Raw genomic sequence first — 21,843 nt, 5'->3', positions numbered from 1 at the left:
GAAACATCTTGAATTCCCCGCCCTTGAGCAACAACTTACCTAGGTCACACTCTATTTTCTCCCCCGGTTGAGCATTGTAGCAATATTAATTAAAATTTGCTTGTATTTACATTTTTTCATTCTGGCCAGGTTGCGAGAGCCGTACGTGCCTGCAGCTTATTTTATTTAGCAGCTCTCCATGCTTGGATTCATTTCTACCTTTTACTTGAAACAACTTTTCTACGTTTTCCATTTCATTCAACCCAGTATTGTGAAAAGAACTCTAGGATACTACATATTTTACTGCTTATTAATTTTCTCAGTTCATGCATCTATAAACTGTGCTCTATCTGTGTTTGATCCGGGTAGATTTAGGTTGAGTTTTGAAAACTAAGGTTATTTGTAGCTCGTCTTCTTTTAAGGGTCAATCTTTACAACTCTCAAGAAAAACACTCTCGCCTGTCCCAATTTAAGTCTTTTTTTTTTTTTTCAGAAAACAGAAGAAACCGTATGGACAGCAGTGGTGAAATAGCTTAGGCTGGTCAAATCTCAAAACCAATTGGACAGCAGCGGTGAAATATTGAAAATTGTTTGTCCCAACTTGAATATGTTGAATAAATGTGAATAGAAGGGGATTAAAATTTAACACTTTGGATTTCAAAGTGGTGTATAATCGGCAGCATGAGAATCAGCACTCTGGTTGATTTGAAGTAAACTTAAGCTTGCCAAACTGCCAGAATCCATTACCAAAGCAATGGATAAAAGTGTAACTTGTGCTTGCAAGAATAACATATTCCATTTTATTTGATACCATGTGTTACAAAAGAATAATGAATTTTTTCTACCCTGGGCTAAATTTACAAAATGAATAAAGAATTTTGAACTGATGTTTACAAAGGAAGGCTTTTGAGAAAGCTAGAACCTAGAACCCTTGCATTCCGATGGAAAACCTTGTGGAAACCTGGAAGCATCATTGCAGTAGTTATAGATCATGTATTTATGTTGAACCCATCGGATTCTGTTGCGGCCATTAGCATCAAGTCCTTGGGTTTGCCATGCCTGATCATTGCTCAATGAATTTGTGGAACCGCAGGCTGACGATCCAGGTATCTTAACACATCCATTTGCATTGAAGTTTCTGTAAGAAACAGTGAATGGGGCAAGTGTCCAGTCAGTCTTAACACGGCCGCCTTGTGTAGCCCAGTCATCTGCATTCCACAAGCTGCAATAGACTCTCATGGCCTGGTTCTTTGGGTAAGGTACTCCATTTGATTCTTGATTGTTGAATACTCTTATTGGTATGTTGTCCACCAAGAATCTGGTTTAAATAAATTTCCAGAGAAAAATTAGTTACGTCGTAGAAAAACTTCTAAGCTGCAAGGTGTAATTAGGAAGAGAAGTGAAATGAATAAGACAACGAATTGATGAAAAGGGCTTACATGATCCTTTGAGGATTCCAAACAATTGAATAGGTGTGGAAGGATGTTGTGGGATCAAACCACAGGCGAAACTGTTGTTCTCTGCCACCTTTTCCCTGAGCATAAACATTGGTGTGGATTGTATAAGGCTGTCCAGAAGAATTGCCCAAGAACTCAAAATCAATCTCATCATGTGCTGATCCTTGAGATGATAACTGTCAAAGAGAAAAGAGTTTCTTGGTTAGACATTGGGGAGTCCATACAATGCAGTTTCATGAGAAACTGAAAATATGTCAAAATTTAGCAAATTTGGAGACTTACATAAAAGGTCGTGACTGTGCCAGCAGAGTTGCCAGGTATAAGCTTGAGCTGCACATCAAATCGCCCGAATAAATACTCATTCTTGGACTGAAATCCAGAACCAGATAACTTGTCTAAGGACAGCGTAAGAAGTTGGCCACCCTCAAGAATCTGAAACCGTTGGTCCCCAAAATTCTGGTCGACATCTTGGTAAAAGTTACCAGCGGAGGCAGCCAGCAGAAGTGAGGCAATTAGAGAAAAATGTAGCAGGAATGAAGCTTTAGACGATGTAAGGGGAAACATTTTCACTCGGGATCAGGAAAAGCTTGCAGTAGCCTTGGTAGGATGTTTGAAGGAAAGAAGAGAAAATGATTTCTGGTTTGCAATGGTTGGGTACTAGCGCAACGAAGGCTTTATATAGTTGTTGGTTACCTAATACAAAGGCCACCTGATAGCTAGCTGGCTCTCGAGGAAGCATCCTAGAAAGGGAGAGAAAGTGAGAAACCACCCACAGGCCACAACTGTAAGTCAGATGGCACAAAAGTAGCAGAGTTGGCAATTGCAGTGTTGATTTATTCTGTAGTAGTAGTTGTAAAGAAGATACAACAACGGAATAACGCGTTGCCAAGCATGGAGCATGGACCGTGGCCATGGGGAGAGCTAACTTTGATGTGAAAGCTTCCGCGTTCATGCCTAACAGCCAGGGTAGATCTTCCCTGTAAATTAAAAAATAAAATAAAAGAAAGGTGACATGCTGGCTAACAAAGCCATATTCTTGCCATGGCTTATTACTTTACATTAATTTAATAAAATAAATGGGTTCTTCTGTTTGTGCCCTAACCCTTAGGGCACGCGCAAAAAAACATGGGCCCAAGTGTTAGTTGTTCAGAAAAATTTAAAATTTCTCGGCTAAAGTTTACTAAACTCGTATAAAATTGTCCAATGTCATGGTGGAATTTCGTATTTATACCAAATGGTCCACACCAAAAACTTGTATGTAGTTAGCATTTTTATGATTGACACTATTTGATTTACAGTAGTTCTCACATGTACTGTTATTTTGTTTGGATCGAGAAATTTGATAAATGATTTGAAATTCATTCAAATCGTTCTAATTGTTTGGATCGCTCGATCAATAGGTGTTGGAGTTCATAATACACCAACTATTAAAATGGTTGATAACTTGCAAAATCAAATACTTCCTAAATAATGTAAACAACTAGAGGGATTTCACATCTTTCCTCAAATGCCTCAACCAAAACTCTTATATAATTATACTGCATCAAAAAGAAAAAAAAAGAAATATTTTAACTTTGCTATACACAAACAGTCAAAGAAATAAATTCGTTCTACACCCTTTTGCAGCACTGCATGTAATATTTTTAATTCGGGACCAGTTTTTTTTTTTTTTTTTTTTTTTGCTTAATTAGCCCAGCCTAATTTTTCAAACTTAGTTTTGATCACTTTTTATCAAAGTTCTGAGAGTGATAAACGATTCCCAATTGGAAAACGATTGTCAAGTAAATTAGTCAAACCGACCAAAGTAGCCAGATTTAACTTGACTTATAAATATCTTTTGCTACTTCAAAAGGGCCTAAAAGGATAAATAAAACTGCCAATCTGGCAGATTAACCGACGTTTTGACAGCGTCATCGGATTAAAAACTCAATTTGCATGAAACCTCTCTATAAATATGCCCCTTTGTAGATATATTGCAAAATTATGTTCTTTTTTTATCAAATGCTTGTGGAAAAATGTCTTGTATTTCTTTTTTAGTTTTAAATAAATTTAAGGCTAGGGAGATCTCAGAAGATTAAGCACATTCTTAAGACTCAAAATGTTTGTCCAAAAATTTGAATATATTCAGATTATGCTTACATGAAGTCTTAAAGACTTATTTTGGGGTGTATGACGGTCACAAGAAAAATAATCGAACTAGAAAATAAAATGGAATCTATTTCAACTTTTATTCAAACAATGTTACATGCAATCAAAATTTATTTTCATTCCACAAATTACAAAGAATAAAGAGTTTCACAAAATCTGTTGAAATTTTACAAAACGAATAAAGAATTCCATTTTTGATGTTTACAAAGAAAAACAATCTTCGAGCAATCTAGAACCTAGAGCCCCTGCATTCACTAGGAAAGCCTTGTGGAAACCTGGTAGCATCACTACAGTAGTTATAGATCATGAATTTCTGCTGAACCCATCGAATCCTGTTTCTCCCCTTAGCATCAAGCCCTTGAGATTGCCATGCCTGATCATTGTTCAATGAATTTGTGGAACCACAGGCTGATGATCCAGGCACCTTAACACATCCATTTGCGTTGAAGTTTCTGTAAGAAACAGTGAATGGGGCAAGTGCCCAATCCGTCTTAACACGGCCGCCTTGTGTAGCCCAGTCATCTGCATTCCACAAGCTGCAATAGACTCTCATGGCCTGGTTCTTGGGGTATGGCACTCCATTTGACTCTTGATTGTTGAATACTCTTATTGGTATGTTGTCCACCAAGAATCTGATTTAAACAAATTTCCAGAAAACAATTAGTTACGTAGTGGAAAAACTTCAAAGCTGCAAGATATATATAAAAAAAAAGAGAAGTAAAATGAATAAGATGATGAATATGATGAAAAGGGCTTACATGATCCTTTGCGAATTCCAAACGATTGAATAGGTGTGGAAGGATGTTGTGGGATCAAACCACAGGCGAAACTGTTGTTCCCTGCCACCATTTCCTTGAGCATAAACATTGGTGTGAATGGTATAAGGCTGTCCAGAAGAGTTCCCCAAAAACTCAAAATCAATCTCATCATGTCCTGGTCCTTGGGATGATAACTGCACGAAAGGGTACAATTCTTCATTAGTGAAGTGCAAAAGATGGTGCAGTTTTGCGGGAAAATTGAAAAAACATACGTCCCTAAGTTACCAAATATTTAAGATTTTCGGACTTACATAGAATGTGGTCACAGTGCCAGCAGAGTTGCCAGGTATAAGCTTAAGTTGCATATCGAATCTTCCGAATAGAAACTCATTCTTGGACTGAAATCCAGAGCCTGAAGATTTGTCCAAGGACAATGTTAGAAGTTGGCCACCCTCAAGAATTTTAAACCGTTGATCGCCAAAGGTCTGGTCGACATCTTGGTAAAAGTTACTAGCAGAGGCAGCTAGTAAAAGTGATGCAATTACAGATATTTGCAGGGTGATTGAAGCTTTAAAGAAGGCAACGGAGATCATTTTTACTTGGCTAGGAAGTCTTAGAATTTCTGAAGAAAGAAGAGATTTGTCTTGCATGGGAATAGGCTAATGAAGAAGGCTTTATATAGTCGATGGTTTCCTAGCACAAAAGTCATAATTCTTGTCCGTGTGCTCTCTCGAGGAAGTATCCTAGAAAGGTCAAACAAACAACTGCGAATAAGACGGCAAACGCAGCATAGGCTATAGCTGGCAAACGCTAGCGTTCATTACAGATGTATTATTAGTTGTACAAAGTTGATACCAGAAGTTGACATTGATTTAATTTGTCCTCAAAACCCAGTTCAACTGGTGAAGATATATTTCGAATGTGAGGTCTGTATCGGATTCTCAAGCTTCCTTCCGTCCTGTAAAGCGTCTTTCTTGAACCAGAAAAAAGAAAAAAGGGACATGAGTAGTTTTTGTTAAGTTCCAAGGGCTTTCCTAGCATGCTAATACTTACTTCAGCTAGTTCACCTATTCAAGGATCTTTAAATTTTTTTTCTTGGTTTCCCCAAGCATTTCTAGTTTTGTGGCTTTAAGAAATTTTTTTTTTTTCAATTGAGTTTGAACATGACCTGTGTTGGGAATGGGATTTTCCCCATTGACCTTACCATACGAATGAAGTGGTCAAAACTGCCAAACAATCCAGACCTGGAATTAATCAGCAACAGTGGCTGGTCAAGACTACCAAACAAATCGAGATTTAACGACATTAGAAATGGCCAAAGCTCTTGAATTGTGTACGCTGGGTGTAGGAGGGGAGGGGCTACTGAGGAGAAGTAAAATTCTCCCATTCTCATTCCACCACACTGTTAACTGACTGTTGACAATATCAGCACTCAACCCCTTTGAAAATTCTCCATAATGCTGCCCCTACTTTTAAGTTATGTAGTTGCCATCATCATCACTCAATTCTCATATTTGTGATTTGATTTTCATTTTTAACACAACGTCTACGTTTTCTTGAAATTATAGGCCTGATGCCTAAAAACTTTCTGTTTTTCTTTGCTCAATTTTTAGCAGTGGAGTGATGGTATTTAATAAGTGAGGCGGGGGATTTAATAAGTGAATTGAATCCAAAACTTTTAATTCGTTCGAACTATAACCTTAACCGTTAAGAATTTTTCGGTTTCTTTCGAACTTTATTCATTTAGGACCAAAGACCATAACTTTTGGTATTCATACATAACTTTTGGTTTGTTCTTCCGTTTTTAATCTCTATATGTTTATTCAGCTTCTGCAAATAATAAAGTAAAGAAAACGTCAAGTTATTTAAACTTAGCTAGCTTGCAAATATTACTCTCTTGTTTTGAAAGCTTTAACTTTTAAAACGCTTAAACCTTTTAAAAACCATGTGATTGAGAGGCTTCCATGATTAGGCAAGCCATTAGAACCCCACGTATCAGCATTCTTGAAGATGAGATTCAATGGAACTTTTTGAGGGCTAAAGATAAAAGGGATACCATGCAATGTGATGAAAAACTGATGCTTGAACATTTTGGTTACAAGAAAGATTTTATCCATGTTCACACTTGAATCATTGCAGACAAAAAATAAGAAAGACTCGCAAGATTTTATTCATGTTCAGACTCGAACAATTTGTAAGAAAGATTTTATTCATGTTGACACTTGTTTCGACTTTTACTCAAAAAATAATATCTAATCAACATTTATTTCCTCATTCTACAAGTTAACAAAGAATAAAGAATTTCACAAAATCTGTTGAATGTTTACAAAATGAATAAAGAATTCCACTTTTGATGTTTACACAGAAGAACAACCGTCGAGCAATCTAGAACCTAGAGCCCCTGCATTCACTAGGAAAACCCTGTGGAAACCTGGTAGCATCACTACAATAATTATAGATCATGAATTTCTGCTGAACCCAGCGAATCCTGTTTCTCCCCTTAGCATCAAGCCCTTGAGTTTGCCATGCCTGATCATTGTTCAATGAATTTGTGGAACCGCAGGCTGATGATCCAGGTACCTTAACACATCCATTTGCATTGAAGTTTCTGTAAGAAACAGTGAATGGGGCAAGCGTCCAATCAGTCTTAACAAGGCCGCCTTGTGTAGCCCAGTCATCTGCATTCCACAAGCTGCAGTAGACTCTCATGGCCTGGTTCTTTGGGTAAGGTACTCCATTTGATTCTTGATTGTTGAATACTCTTATTGGTATGTTGTCCACCAAGAATCTGGTTTAAATAAATTTCCAGAAACTTGTTTAATAATAATAAAGAAAAAACTGCTAAGCAACAAGATTTTTGTCTCTCTTTGTTTTTTTTTTTTTTCAGGTAGAGCAGTGAATTGAATAAGATGATGAATTGATGAAAAGGGCTTACATGATCCTTTGAGGATTCCAAACAATTGAATAGGTGTGGAAGGATGTTGTGGGATCGAACCACAGGCGAAACCGTTGTTCCCTGCCACCTTTTCCTTGAGCATAAACGTTGGTGTGGACTGTGTAAGGCTGTCCAGAAGAGTTTCCCAAGAACTCAAAATCAATCTCATCATGTCCTTGTCCTTGGGATGATAACTGCACAAGAAGGTACAATCCCTCGTGAGCTGAGTACCAAAGATGGTGCAATTTTGTGGGAAAATGGCAAAAACAATCCTATGTTGCTAAGAAATGGAAAATTTTAGGACTTACATAAAATGTGGCCACGGTACCAGCAGAGTTGCCTGGTATAAGCTTTAGTTGCATGTCGAATCTTCCAAACAAATACTCATTCTTGGACTGAAATCCAGAGCCCGAAGTTTTGTCCAAGGACAACGTGAGAAGTTGGCCACCCTCGAGAATCTTAAACCTCTGATCCCCAAAAGTCTGGGCGACATCTTGATAAAAATTACCAGCATAGGCAGCTAGTAGAAATGATGCAATTATGGTAAACTGCAGGAGGAATGAAGCTTTAAAGAAGGCAAGGGAGATCATTTTTACTCGGACAAGAAAAGTGGAGAGCTTCAGAAGAAGGGAGAGATTTTTGCGTATTCAGTTTGCTATGCTTGGGAGTCGACAAATGAAGGCTTTATATAGTTGATGGCTGCTTAAATTCTTGTCCGTGTGCTCTCGAAGAAGTATCCTAGAAAAGTAAAATAAACAACTGTAAGCCTGATGGCAAACGTAGTATTTAGCTGGCAAAACTTAGCGTTCATTACAGAATAATCAATTATGAAGTTGGCACAGCCAAGACCGCGTTGAGAGCTATAAACTTTCAATTTCAAAGCTCCTTTCAATTATTATTCGCTTTCATGCCAAGGAGTAAAGCTTCAAAAAATTTATTGATGGTGACAGAAAACGTCTAACAAAGACCATTTTTGCCATTCCTTCTATTTTCTTTTTTCTTAATCTAGGTGTCATCATCATCATCGTTACTAATAATAATATTCAGGTGAAAAATACATCGCAATAATTATTTTTTAATTTATAAAAGTTCGAATGATTTTGACTACGACCATTATTGTGAATCAGGCATGCACAGCAACGGAATACCGCGTCGCCGAATATGGAGTATGGAGTTTGGACCACGGGAAGAGCTAACTTTGATGTGAAGGCCTCTGGGCTCATGCCTAACAGCCAGAAGTAGTCCTTCCTCGTAAAAATAAAACAAAACAAAATAAAATAGAGGTGACACGCCGTCTAACAAAGCCATATTCTTGCCATGGCTTATTACTTTCCATTAATTTAATAAAATAAATGGTTCTTCTATTTGTGGCCTTAGAGCACGTGCAAAAAAATAAAAAATGGGTCCAAGTGTTAGTTGTCTAGAAAATTTTAAAATTTTTTGGCAAGTTTCCTAAATTTAGGGATTATGTTCAAAATTTGAAGTTCGTTCATTTATTATGGGCCCGTTTGAAACCTGAGTTTTTTGGGAGTTTGTCTAAAATTTGACTGTAGTACACTGTAGAAGTTTTTGAAAAAATTTTGTAGAAGTTTTTGTAAGGTGAAAAACTTTTTTTTTTCCTTTTCTTTTTTTTTTTCCTTTTTTTTTTCTCTTTCCCTTTCTTTTTCTTTTTCTTTCTTTCCTTTTTCTTTTCTTTCCTCTCTTTTTCTTCTTCTTCTTCTTCTTCTTCCTCGTCACCTCCGCACGCCCAGCAGCAACTCCACCTCCCGGCTGCCCCGCCTTCCCCCTCCCCCCGCCACCCCCCCTCTGCCCCGCCTTTCCCCTCTCCCCCGCCTTTCCCCTCTGCCTCTTCCCCCTCTACCCTTTCGCCGCCCACGTCTGCCCCTTCCCCCTTTGCCCCGCCTTCCCCCTTTCCCCCGCCGCCCCCCTCTGTGTCACCCCCCTCTGCCCTTTCCCCCTTCTCCCGCCTTCCCTCTCTCCCTCGCCGTCCCCCTCTGCGCCGCCCCCTCTGCCCTTTCCCCCTCCCCCCGCCGCCCCTTCCCCCCTCTGCCCTCCTCGCGGCCCCCTCTGCGCCGGACGTAGAGAGAAAAAAAAAAGACAAGAGGGAAAAAAATGGGGAAAAAAATTTCTTGTCCGGCAGCCCCCCCTGATGGCAGAGGAGGAAGAGGGGGAGAGGGAAAAAAATGGGGAAAAAAATTTCTTGTCCGGCACCGGCACCGGCACCGGAAATTGGTGACGGAGCCGGCAATGGAGGTGGTGGTGGGGGAGGAAGAAGAAGAAAAGGGGAAGGGAATTTTTTTTTGTTGTGTTTTGGATATTTTAAGTGTGTAGGTTAAAAACTTTTGATAAGTTTTTTGGGGTTCCTGTAGCAAAAGTTGTTAAAAAACTAGTTTTATACAAACTTGGTAAAAAACTAAGCTTCCAAACAGGGCCTATATTTTGTGTGCTTATCCTGTGCCTTAAGGGTCCGTTTAGTTCATGGGATGATACAAGATTGGATTAATTATCCTGCGTTATCTCATGTTTGGTTGCATTTTATACATGGTATGACACATCCTTCCTAACCGAATTAATCCTTATTCATGGGATAAAATAATCCCATTTTGTGGGGGAGGGGGGTAGTATTAGTTCTTCCAGAATAACTAACAGATAGGATGATAAAATTTTAAACTAGTTTATGCTTACAAAAAATATAAATTTATACTCTTATAATTATGTAATCTTACTCTCACACGATAGTATAATATGAATGGACTAATTTGCCTCTACTAATTAATTTAAAATTTTTTTTGACTAATTTGTTCGTACTACCAACATAACAATATTTGGACTAATTTTCCCTTATGAATGATTCAAATTCATACTCACTATTATATAACCATATTCTCATGTATTATTAATATGATAATAAATGGGCTAATTAGCCCATACTAAAAATGGGCTAATTAGCCCATACTAATTATATTAAAATTTTTTGACTAATTTGACCCTATTCATTATTTTAAAAATTTTGAGTAATTTACCCATATTATTTAATTTAAATTTTTAACTAATACGCCATACTAACATCATAATAAAGGGACTATATTGCCCTTGGACTAAATTACCCTTCCTAAACTTATTTTCTAAACCAAATTCTATACAAATACATACCCTTATCAATTGGGTTTACGAATGAGGACTTCAATAAGTTCAAACTTGGTCCAAAGAAAAATCTTCTATATTAGCTTGAGTTCGACTCATTTAAAGATCTTAAATGGATTAGGTTTTAATCAATTTAACCCTAACTTAGTTAAAACTATGCCTATTATTTAATTGGATTTCAAATTTAGGTTCAAAAACTTGGTCAAAATCTATTTTTAAGGGATCGAACGGGTTGAGTTTGAGTGAATGCAAATTTTTATATATCAAAACCCTTGATTTGCTTTATAATTCTAAAGTTTCAAACTACTCTATTTTAATAAAAGTTATAAATATTAAATCTTTTATTAAATTATTTTATTAAAAATAATCTACAAATTAAGGGATGTTTTGGTTATTAAAATAGTAATTCTATCTCATCCAATCTCCCATCAAACACAAGATAGGATTATTTTCTACCATATCCCATCCAATCCAGAATTAACCAAATACCAGATAATTGAAATTATTTATCTGAGGATGACTCAACTCAGGATTAATAATCTAAGAATGAGTCATCCCATCTCATCTGGTTCGTAAACCAAACGGACCCTAAGGGTACAGAACATGAAAATCCTTAATAAAGTTCTCCAATGTCATGGCAGAAATTCGTATTTATACCATACGGTCCATACCAAAAAGTATATGTAGTTAGCTTTCTTATGATTGGCACTGTTTAATTTACAGTAGTTCTCACTTGTTATGTACATTTTTTTAGCATGTTTATGGTGTGTATTTTGCGAGATACTACATATACTGTGGTTTTGTTTGGATTGAGAAATTTGATAAAGGATTTGAAATTTATCTAAATCGCTATAGTTGTTCGGATCGTTTAATAGGTATTTGAATTTATAATACATCAACTATTAAAATAATTGATAATTTACAAAATCAAATACATCCTAAATAATGTAAACAGCTAGAGGGATTTCACATCTTTCCTCAAATGCCTCAATCAAAAGCTTTACATAATTATACTGCATCAAAAAGAAAAAAAAGAAATATTTTAACTCTCCTATACACAAACAGCCAAAGAAATAAATTCGTTCTACCGCATTTTACAGCACTGCAAGTAATATTTTTAATTCAGGAACAGTTTTTTTTCAGCTTAATTAGCCCAGCCTAATTTTTCAAACTAAGTTTTGACCACTTTTTATCAAGTTCTGAGAGAGATAAACGATTCTTAGCTTCCCAATTGGAAAACGATTGTCAAGTAAATTAGTCAAATCGACCAAAGTAGCCAGATTTAACTTGACTTATTAATATCTTTTGCTACATCAAAAGGGCCAAAAAGGATAAGTAAAAACTGCTAATCTGGCAGATTAACCGATGTTTTGACAACATCATCAGATTAAAAACTCAAGGATAAATTACATTTTACCCCCCTGTGGTTTACCCTTTTTTTACATAACCCCACTATGGTTTCAAAAGCTATACATAACCCCCTCATGATTTGGATTAAAGTGTCAAAGTAACGGAAATAGTCACTCGTAACGGAACTTCTAAAAATGTCGAAATTACCCTTATAAATACATGACACATTAACCCCCTATGATTTTTATATTTTACCATATAACCCCCTTATGGTTTAATACTTTACCATATGACCCCCTTATGATTTTCAAAATATACACATAACCCCCCTTGGTTAATACATAAATTTCAACCTTACATAAGGGTATTTTTGACATTTTAGGTGACGCCGTTGCGAGTGACTACTTCCGTTACTTTGACACTTTAATCCAAACCATAAGGGGGTTATGTATAGCTTTTGAAACCATAGGGGGGTTATGTGAAAAAACGCTAAACCACAGGGGGGTAAAGTGAAATTTGCCCAAAACTCAATTTGCATGAAACCTCTCTATGAACTATGCCCTATGCCCCTTAGTACATATATTGCAAAAATTATGTTCTTTGTTTATCAAATGCTTGTGGAGAAATTTCTTGTATTTCTCTTTTATTTACAAATTCAAGGCTAGGGATATTTCAGCTGATTAAGCACATTCTTAAAACTCAAAATGTTTGTCCAAAAATTTGAATATATTCAGATTATGCATACATGAAGTCTTAAAGACTTATTTTAGGGTGTATGACTGTCACAAGAAAAATTATTGATGCTCATACTCGAACTAGAAAATTAAATGGAATCTATTTCAACTTTTACTCGAACAATGTAACACGTAATCAACATTCATTTTCATTCCACAAATTACAAAGAATAAAGAATTTCACAATATCTGTCGAAAATTTACAAAACGAATAAAGAATTTCACTTTTGATGTTTACAAAGAAAAACAATCTTCCAGCAATCTAGAATCTAGAGCCCCTGCATTCAGTAGGAAAGCCTTGTGGAAACCTAGTAGCATCACTACAATAGTTATAGATCATGAATTTCTGCTGAACCCATCGAATCCTGTTTCTTCCCTTAGCATCAAGCCCTTGAGATTGCCACGCCTGATCATTGTTCAGCGAATTTGTGGAACCACAGGCTGATGATCCAGGTACCTTAACACATCCATTTGCATTGAAGTTTCTGTAAGAAACAGTGAATGGGGCAAGCGTCCAATCAGTCTTAACAAGGCCGCCTTGTGTAGCCCAGTCATCTGCATTCCACAAGCTGCAGTAGACTCTCATGGCCTGGTTCTTGGGGTATGGTACTCCATCTGATTCTTGATTGTTGAAGACTCTTATTGGTATGTTATCCACCAAGAATCTGGTTTAAATAAATTTCCAGAAACTCATTTAATAATAATAAAGAAAAAACTGCTAAGCAACAAGATTTTTGTCTCTCTTTGTTTTTTTTTTTTCAGGTAGAGCAGTGAATTGAATAAGATGATGAATTGATGAAAAGGGCTTACATGATCCTTTGAGGATTCCAAACAATTGAATAGGTGTGGAAGGATGTTGTGGGATCGAACCACAGGCGAAACCGTTGTTCCCTGCCACCTTTTCCTTGAGCATAAACGTTGGTGTGGACTGTGTAAGGCTGTCCAGAAGAGTTTCCCAAGAACTCAAAATCAATCTCATCATGTCCTTGTCCTTGGGATGATAACTGCACAAGAAGGTACAATCCCTCATGAGCTGAGTACCAAATACGGTGCAATTTTGTGTGAAAATGGCAAAAAGAGTCCTAAGTTACTGAAAAAAGGAAAATTTTCGGACTTACATAAAATGTGGCCACGGTACCAGCAGAGTTGCCTGGTATAAGCTTAAGCTGCATGTCGAATCTTCCAAACAAATACTCATTCTTGGACTGAAATCCAGACCCTGAAGTTTTGTCTAAGGACAGCGTGAGAAGTTGGCCACCCTCGAGAATCTTAAACCTCTGATCCCCAAAAGTCTGGGCGACATCTTGATAAAAATTACCAGCATAGGCAGCTAGCAGAAATGATGCAATTATGGTAAACTGCAGGAGGAATGAAGCTTTAAAGAAGGCAAGGGAGATCATTTTTACTCGGACAAGAAAAGTGGAGAGCTTCAGAAGAAAGGAGAGGTTTTTGCGTATTCAGTTTGCTATGCTTGGGAGTAGACAAATGAAGGCTTTATATAGTTGATGGCTGCTTCCTAGTACGAAAGTCAAAATTCTTGTCCGTGTGCTGTCGAAGAAGCATCCTAGAAAGGCAAATAAACAACTGCAAGTCAGATGGCAAACGTAGTATTTAGCTGGCAAACGTTAGCGTTCACTCGAGAATAATCAATTATAAAGTTGATACAACCATGAACGCGTTGCTGCGCGTGGGGTAAAGAAGCTTTAAAAAATTCATTGATGGTGACAGAGACCGCCAGTTTAGCAAAGACTATTTTTGCCATTCCTTCCATTTTTTTTTTCTTAATCTAGACTAGTAGAGTCATCATCGTTAATATCAATGGTAATGAAAAATATATTGCGATAATTTCTTTTCTATCACCACTGCGGGTTAGATCAGTACCATAAGTCATTTATAAATATTTTTACAAACTGCACGGCAACATAGCCCTTGCGTTAGTAGTGATAACTTTTCTTATCTAATTGAAATTGATTTAATTCATCCTCAAGATCCGATTCATCTGGTGAAGATATTGAATATGGACTCTGTATTGGATTGTCAAGCCTCCTCCTGTCTTGTAATGCGTCTTCCTTGAGCCCCAAAAACAAAAACAAAAAATGGAGCAAAGACATTGATTTAATTCAGTTCACCAGATTTTGGTAAGTTCCAAGGAGTTTCTTGGCTAGTTCACCTATCCAATATTGGAGAATGCACATTATCCCCACTGGCCATGCGCAAATGATTTTCAATTGAAGTGGTCAAAACGGCAGAACAATCCAGCTCTGAAATCGCCAAACGTTGGCTGGTCAAATAAAAGACCTAAGTAACAATCGAGATTTAACAGCATTAGAAGTACCTAAAGCTCTTGGATTTTAGGCTGGATTCTGCCAGACTGTAACTGACTGTTGGATGTTTTGACAATCTGAGCACTCAACTCCTTTGAAAATTTTCCATAATGCTGCCCCTGCTTTTAAGTTAAACTAGTTGCCATCCAAACTTGTAAGTGGTGGCAGTAGTGGTAATGGTCGGTGCCCAATGTTCATCATGGCTCACTCAAAATTTGACTAATATAAATTGGCTCTCAATTCTAATATTGTGGATATATATATATGATTTTCATTTGCGACACAACATTTGCCTTTTCTTGAAATTATTATATATTTGATGTTAGGAAACTTTTATGTTTTTAACAGGTGAGATGTAGGATTTTAAGAAGCGGGATAAAAGAAGGAGAGAATTAAATTTAAAACCTTTAATTTCTGAAATTTCAATCAAAGCCATATGGGATTTTTTATTTCTTCAAAACTAACTGCAAGTTGTTTTCATGTATGACCGACGATCATAACTTGTGATGCTTTATAATAGCTTTTGGATTTTTCTTTCGTTTCTAATCTCTATATTCATTCAGCCTCTGCAAATAATAAAGCAAAGAAAACGTCAAGTTATTTAAACTCAGCCTAGCTTGCAAATACTACTCTCTTGTTTTAAAAGCTTTATTTTGTTTTTAATTTTTTGTGTGTAGTTTAAGCAGAACATTTTAATGTACTATACTGATTTGTGCTTGAGACTTCGGGCTCCATTTAATCGTAGTCCAGTTGTGAAGTTCGACTCCGTATTAATTCAAGTCCAACTTTATGCATACATTTAGTATCGATTACAAAATTACGTAATGGCCTAAATGTGGTAAGTCTTGCAAGCGTCCTGTTATGAGGGAAGCCAATAGAAGTTAGAATCCCAAGTTCCAGCCTTCTTGAAGATGCGATTCTTGAGAGCTTTCTCTGAGAACTAGAGATAAAAAGGGATAGTATGCAATGCAATGAAGGATTTATGCTTGAAGTTTTGTTAGGATGACCTTTCCCTTTAGGATGTATTCTAGATGTAGACAAGCTTATGAGTTGACAATTACAGTTTACTAAAGATTATTGATGGCAGAATGTGCAAATGCTTACAGGTAAAGTTTCAATTTTCAGAAGCCTCCTCCCTTGGAAACACCTAAATCCAATTGCTTTGCATGTCTAAGCAAGCATTGTGGAAAGTGGAATCTGGAAAATAATATTCAGCACCTGCAATTTTGATTACGAAAAGAGCAAGCAAACTTTGTATATAATCTGAAGGTACTAGTTGTTTCTCAAATGAGCGTGGATTCGTTTGTATCATAAACACATTTTTCAATTCACCTTTTTATATTCCTAACTAATTTTTATCTCACATACATCACAATACAAAAAGTGTTACAGTAATTATTCCAAATAATATTTCAAATAATACTCTAGAAGTTGTAATAGGCCTTGAGTAAACTTTTCTATTCTACAATCTGTTGCGTATATCCTCAAGTTATTAGCTTGAGTGGATGATGACCCAAAAATGAATGAATTTTTTGCTAGTTACTTTTCATTCCGCTAACAGGTGTCTCATTCTTTGCCTTATTTAAACCTCTTTATCACCAATTTTGGCTGGCTTCAACCACTTCATTTTTATTTTTGTGTGATTCTTGAAAGTTCATGAAGTTCAAAATGGAGTTGAGTTTGAGTGCACCCAACCTTTATGAAGTACAACTTACAAAGTACTGTATCTTTAGCTAATATACCCAAAAAAATATTCATGTGACCTGAGGGAAGATCTAATACAAGGTTACTGCGGTTGAGTTGATTAGACAGCATATCTGTCAATTTGTTTAACAAGATTGCTAACAAAATTCTCAAAGGGATCTTCCATCATTCCAAATAGTATGAATTTATCAATATTGGTTTGTTTTTTCACATCTAAGGATTTCAAACAAACATACCTGGAATATCTGCCAACGTTTAAAGAACAAGAAATCGAGAATTAATATCGGACTTTTCATCTATCACCGGGCGATTCAGATGTCATAGATGACAAGGAACCTAGACCACATCCATCTGGATATTTACTTATTTAGGTACTTCAGGTTTTCACTAAAAAAGTTAGAAATCTGTGCCTTCAGTCATGTAGTAGTGTATATGCTAAAAATCAGTTTCCAACCTTGACAACTTTGCTTTAGTATATAAAACATTCCTAATTGGGGCGTGTTTTTCTGCATCTGGGATTGACGGCTAGTTATCATCCAACTTCTGCTGCAAAATTCAAACTTAAAACGTGACAAATTTTCGGGTTCAGTTGATAGCATCAGTAGTTTGCAAGGTGCAATTTTGGTACATACTTTTTCACTTCTTCCCACAAAACATGCTGTCTGGTGTTTTATCAAAAAGATGGTCATATCTGTGGACTAATGGTCAAAGCCTAGAATTTATAGATGACAAGTGGGAATTTTAGAATTATGATTATGATTATTTTATTGAAAGTGAAACTGGAAAGGATTTTGTTGATTTTGTTCATCGGGTCTTGCTTCAGCACAATGCTCGATCAATCGACAAGTTCCGTCTTTGAGCTTGGCCATATATACATGAACATGATGTCCAATCTGGGGTTCTGATGCCAATTTACCGCAATGCTAAACCAATAAATCTTCAATTTCAGCTTTAGCTTTGTATCAGTTGTTTTGCCGCCTAGATTTTATACTTGCAAGAAATTTGTGGTTCCCAAATTGAGTGCTCCTTTTTTTATCAAAGTTCCTGGCTCCGTTTGCCTTCCCATTCCCATGACCCCATCGCTCGGTTGCGTTATCTATGAGAATGATGAATCTGCTTCAAAACTGATATCTGCCTGTTTATTGCTAGAATGTGTCGAGAGCCATAGGTTTAGTATGGTGCTGCTAATCTTTGACTACGTGAAGTTAGAAAACAGAAATGCCGGAGAGTTCTAGTTTTCCTTGTTTGTTTTACTTCTCCCAGAAAGAGTGTTTTGAACTTCTGGACAAATATAGCCTATTTTGTAATGAAATATCTCAAGGTTTGTGAAGCGTCCTCCTTCTGAAGCATCTTAAGGTTTGCCTTTTAATTGTTAGGATATGTTCTTGCCAAGGAATTGATATGCCTATCGTTACATGGGAGGTCTCAACAGTACTTATCCGATTATAGTGCTTCTTTTATTCCAGTTCTTGAAAAGAATAATGAATAGCATATGAGTTTTGTACAAAATGAATAAAAAACTTGATTTCAAACAGGGAAGTGCCATTTGAGGTCCTAAAGAAACCTTGAACGCCTACATTCTGCAGGAAAACGTCCATTAAACCTTTTGGAATCCTTGCAATAATCATAGATCATGAACTTGGATTGGACCCATCTCATTCTGTTTCTTCCCTTAGCATCAAGTCCTTGAGTTTGCCATGCTTGTGTATTGATGGAATCAGGGGATCTGGAAGCACATGATGAACCGGTTGATGCAGACCATACACAAGCATCAGGGTTGAAGTTTCTATAAGAGGCCAAAAAAGGAGCTAGTGTCCAATCTGTTTTGATCCGTCCACCTTGTGTTGCCCAATCATCTGCATTCCATAAGCTGCAGTAAACCTTCATGGGCTGGGTCTTTGGGAATGGAATGCCAGCTCCTTCATCGTTGTTGAATACTCTGATGGGACTACCATCTACCAAGAAACTGTAAACATCCGGAGATAATGGAAATATATCAGGAACTACTGAAATGGTTGCTTATTTTGGCTCATTAGAAATAATTCAAGGAGACCGTAACTTACATAATCCTCCGGGGGTTCCAAACTATAGAGTAAGTGTGGAAGGCTGCAGTTGGATCGAACCAGAGACGGAATTGTTGTTCCCTGTTTCCATTTCCTTGTGCATAAACATTGGTGTGAAGGGTATATGGTTGCCCAGATGCATTACCTAGGAACTCAAAATCAATCTCATCATGCCTTTCGCCTTGAGAAGATAACTGCATTGATAGCACAAAAAATTGTTCGTCAGAAAAGACTTAACAGACAGCAAAAACTCTTGATTTTCTGCTTATGAATTTGAAATACAAAAAGGAGAGCTTGTTTGACACTCACAAAGAATGTGGTGACTGTGCCAGCTGAATTCCCAGGTACAAGTCTGATTTGCATGTCGAATCTACCGAAGATATATTCATATTTGGATTCAAAACCAGAACCAGATAATTTGTCAAGAGACAGTGTGAGAAGCTGGCCTGATTTATCTATCTTAGCTCTTCCATAGCCAAAATTGATCTTGACATCCCTGTAGAAGTTACCAGCTGCTGAGGCTTCCAAGATGAAGCAAGCCATAAGTATGCAAAGTTTAAGCATTCTTGAAGGTGACATTTCCAGGTCTTTTAAGCACTAAAGAGAAGTAGAAGGGATATGCAATTACTATGTAATTTGCACTGTGATGGACTGATGCTTGAGGTTTTCTTAGGGATGCCTTTATATAGGTAGGGTTTAGAAGAATTGCTCGCTGACTTTTACGTTTTGGAAGCATCCAAGTGGGAGGGGAGACAAGTTTATGAGTTGGCAATAATAGTTTAGTAAGAATAAGTGAGGATGGAGTGTGCAAACCCGTGCAGGTGAGATTTCGGTTTTCAGAAGGCTCAAAATCTGTTTGGGTGCTTTACATTTCCAAGCACTCTATGTGGAAACTGGAGACAGCTATGTAACACCTGAAATTTTGGAGTTCTTTATTGCTCTTTCAGATCTATGCCAGCAAAGTCTGTTTGATCTGAAGGATACAAGCTTGTTGCATCCTTGAAGGGCATCTTTTTAATTAATTCCCCAACATGTTGCTTTGAGTAAGACTTCTACATTGTACACTTGGTTGTCTTTGTGGACATTTGCCTTTCTCTTACTCTCCTTTATCACCATTCTGGCCGACCATTTTAAAGTTCAACGCCAAAAGAGAAGCTCCTAAGATCTATAGTTGTAATTTTAATATCCCTAAACATTGATTTGCAATTCAATTCGTAAATACCATTATTTCCAAATGATTAACTTAATTCTTTGGTTAAAAAAAAATCCATTCTAATTCTTGGCCACGAGGCTATGCTAGTACTACAAATTTATCTTGTTAACTATAGAACAGGGCGATACACGATTCCTTAAGTGGAAGCAATTTGCATGTCTTGTTACCTTAAGTGGTATTCCTTTAGGAAAAATTAACCATACAATAGAGGAATGATTTTCAATCCTGAGAGAACAATTTACATACCCAAAATGTACTTAAATTGTGATATGTTCAGACAGTTCAATTTGGTTTTGCTCTCATTTTAACGACTCCCCTAGATCATCTAGTTGGTGAATGGTTTAACTTCAGATCTTCCTCAGTAGTATTCATCTGAAAATGTTCTGCATATGCAAACACACTCTTGTCTTTAACAAACCAAACTTGCAATGCTGGCTGCTGCTTCCTACCATCTATCTCCTGGACATTTCCTTTCTAGTAAGGTCAACTACAGAGGCCCCATACACCGGTCCCCCACAAAAGGTTTCTGGACATTTTTTGTTTCCGAGGTTCTTTTTTTTATTAAAGGGGATTAAAATTCGTAAAAAAATCTCATTTACTCAGTTAATAATTATCAGATCTTAACGAAATAAAAAGAACTAAAATATAATAGTTATGAAGGAGCAAAAGTTATAATTATTAAACCCAGCCCAGTAAGGAACTCGACAGAGGGACTGGATCTAGGGGTGTTTACGAATCGAGTCGATCGCGAGCAGCTCGAGCTAATTAAGTCGAACTCGAGCTCAAAAACATTAAACTCGTTAGCTCGCGAGCTCAATTATTTTTTTATTTTTTATTTTAATAGTAAAATTACACATATATCCCTAATATTTTATTATTTATTAAAAAATTATTATTTTATTTATTTCTAAAAATAAATAATTATTTTTTTACACATATATCGACATTTTGAGTTCGTCGAGCTCGAACTCAAGTTCGAACTTCACAAAATTAACTGGAGGCTCGGCTCAACTCGGCTCGTTTGCACCCCTAACTGGGTCAATGGATCATTGATTCAACCAGTGGGTCACTGGTTAAACCAGTGAGTATTAATTTAATATTTATAAATATAAAATAATAATTTTAATATACATAAAATATATAATAAAGAGTTTTTAGATACTAATTATTATACTTAAAAAGATATATAATCAATATATAGATATTAATAGAAGATTTAACTTCATTTTATCATATTTTAAATAAATAAATAGTCAAGTATAAAACAAAATTTATATCGCTTATTTTAAAAAATATAGTATTATTTTTTCATTATTTTATGTTTTGTTTAAAAAAAGTAATTTTCCAACTAATCAAATATTGTCAGTTTAAAAGTTAAAAGGACTAATTGTATAATAAAAAATAAACAAGTTTATTAAAAGAAATGTTTAGTTACCAAATAAAAACTAAGCAAGTGGTAAAGTCTTATACATATTTAAATGAAGATTCAATATACAAAACTTATCAAAAGCATATATACGTTTTGTTTCGAAAAGAAAGACCCATAATTATTTTTTAAAAAAAAGGTAAATCGGATCAATTGAAAAATCGAGTGAGTTTCTAGTTGAACCACTGGGTCAAACGGGTTTGTCTGGGTTTTGACCGAGTCAATTACTTGTCCGGTCAAACTAGAGATCCAATCCGATCTGATGCCTGGGTCACCGGCGACCGGTTCAATCTTCGGGTCGGATCGGGTTTAATAACTATGGAAATAAATATTTCGCTTACAAATAAACACATACATCACATCATCAATCCAAACACATTTTTCAATCTATCTTTTAATCTCACATACATCATATCACAAAAAATGATACAGTAATTATTCCAAACAATATTTCAAATAATACTCTATCCAAACACACTTAATACCACCCTTAAATATTTTAATGAAATTCCCTTGTTTGGTATGCTTATAGTTAGAATGAGTTTTAAAATTATTTTTTCATTATTTTTTCTTCTTATTCCTTTTTTTTTATTTTTTGCCAATAAAAT

The 21,843-nt window shown here is 36.2% G+C and overlaps 5 protein-coding genes across 5 annotated transcripts; all 5 read right to left on the bottom strand.

Moving 5' to 3' along the window:
* Window positions 1-756: 756 nt before the first annotated feature.
* Window positions 757-2,089, bottom strand: LOC140007789 (xyloglucan endotransglucosylase protein 1-like). The gene is made up of 3 exons (XM_072051109.1): window positions 1,719-2,089; window positions 1,419-1,612; window positions 757-1,297 (listed from the first exon to the last, which is right to left on the bottom strand). The coding sequence occupies exons 1-3, from the start codon at window positions 1,998-2,000 to the stop codon at window positions 895-897; spliced, it is 879 nt and encodes a 292-aa protein (XP_071907210.1). The 5' UTR covers window positions 2,001-2,089; the 3' UTR covers window positions 757-894.
* A 1,544-nt stretch (window positions 2,090-3,633) lies between these two features.
* On the bottom strand, window positions 3,634-5,001 carry LOC140007788 (xyloglucan endotransglucosylase protein 1-like). Its single transcript, XM_072051108.1, has 3 exons — window positions 4,654-5,001; window positions 4,343-4,536; window positions 3,634-4,216 (listed from the first exon to the last, which is right to left on the bottom strand). Exons 1-3 carry the CDS (start codon window positions 4,990-4,992, stop codon window positions 3,814-3,816), a joined length of 936 nt encoding a protein of 311 aa, XP_071907209.1. The 5' UTR covers window positions 4,993-5,001; the 3' UTR covers window positions 3,634-3,813.
* Window positions 5,002-6,489: 1,488 nt separating this feature from the next.
* Window positions 6,490-7,935, bottom strand: LOC113688016 (xyloglucan endotransglucosylase protein 1-like). The gene is made up of 3 exons (XM_027205589.2): window positions 7,586-7,935; window positions 7,278-7,471; window positions 6,490-7,130 (listed from the first exon to the last, which is right to left on the bottom strand). Exons 1-3 carry the CDS (start codon window positions 7,865-7,867, stop codon window positions 6,728-6,730), a joined length of 879 nt encoding a protein of 292 aa, XP_027061390.2. The 5' UTR covers window positions 7,868-7,935; the 3' UTR covers window positions 6,490-6,727.
* Window positions 7,936-12,631: 4,696 nt separating this feature from the next.
* Window positions 12,632-13,974, bottom strand: LOC113688018 (xyloglucan endotransglucosylase protein 1-like). Its single transcript, XM_027205591.2, has 3 exons — window positions 13,624-13,974; window positions 13,316-13,509; window positions 12,632-13,170 (listed from the first exon to the last, which is right to left on the bottom strand). The coding sequence occupies exons 1-3, from the start codon at window positions 13,903-13,905 to the stop codon at window positions 12,768-12,770; spliced, it is 879 nt and encodes a 292-aa protein (XP_027061392.2). The 5' UTR covers window positions 13,906-13,974; the 3' UTR covers window positions 12,632-12,767.
* A 4,089-nt stretch (window positions 13,975-18,063) lies between these two features.
* On the bottom strand, window positions 18,064-19,231 carry LOC113690968 (xyloglucan endotransglucosylase/hydrolase protein 22-like). The gene is made up of 3 exons (XM_072050215.1): window positions 18,906-19,231; window positions 18,597-18,790; window positions 18,064-18,499 (listed from the first exon to the last, which is right to left on the bottom strand). The coding sequence occupies exons 1-3, from the start codon at window positions 19,173-19,175 to the stop codon at window positions 18,088-18,090; spliced, it is 876 nt and encodes a 291-aa protein (XP_071906316.1). The 5' UTR covers window positions 19,176-19,231; the 3' UTR covers window positions 18,064-18,087.
* Window positions 19,232-21,843: the final 2,612 nt, after the last annotated feature.

This window comes from Coffea arabica, chromosome 5c (genome assembly GCF_036785885.1).
Source record: "Coffea arabica cultivar ET-39 chromosome 5c, Coffea Arabica ET-39 HiFi, whole genome shotgun sequence".
In the NCBI taxonomy this organism is placed as follows: Eukaryota; Viridiplantae; Streptophyta; class Magnoliopsida; order Gentianales; family Rubiaceae; genus Coffea; species Coffea arabica.
This window is presented reverse-complemented; position numbering and strand designations above follow the sequence as displayed.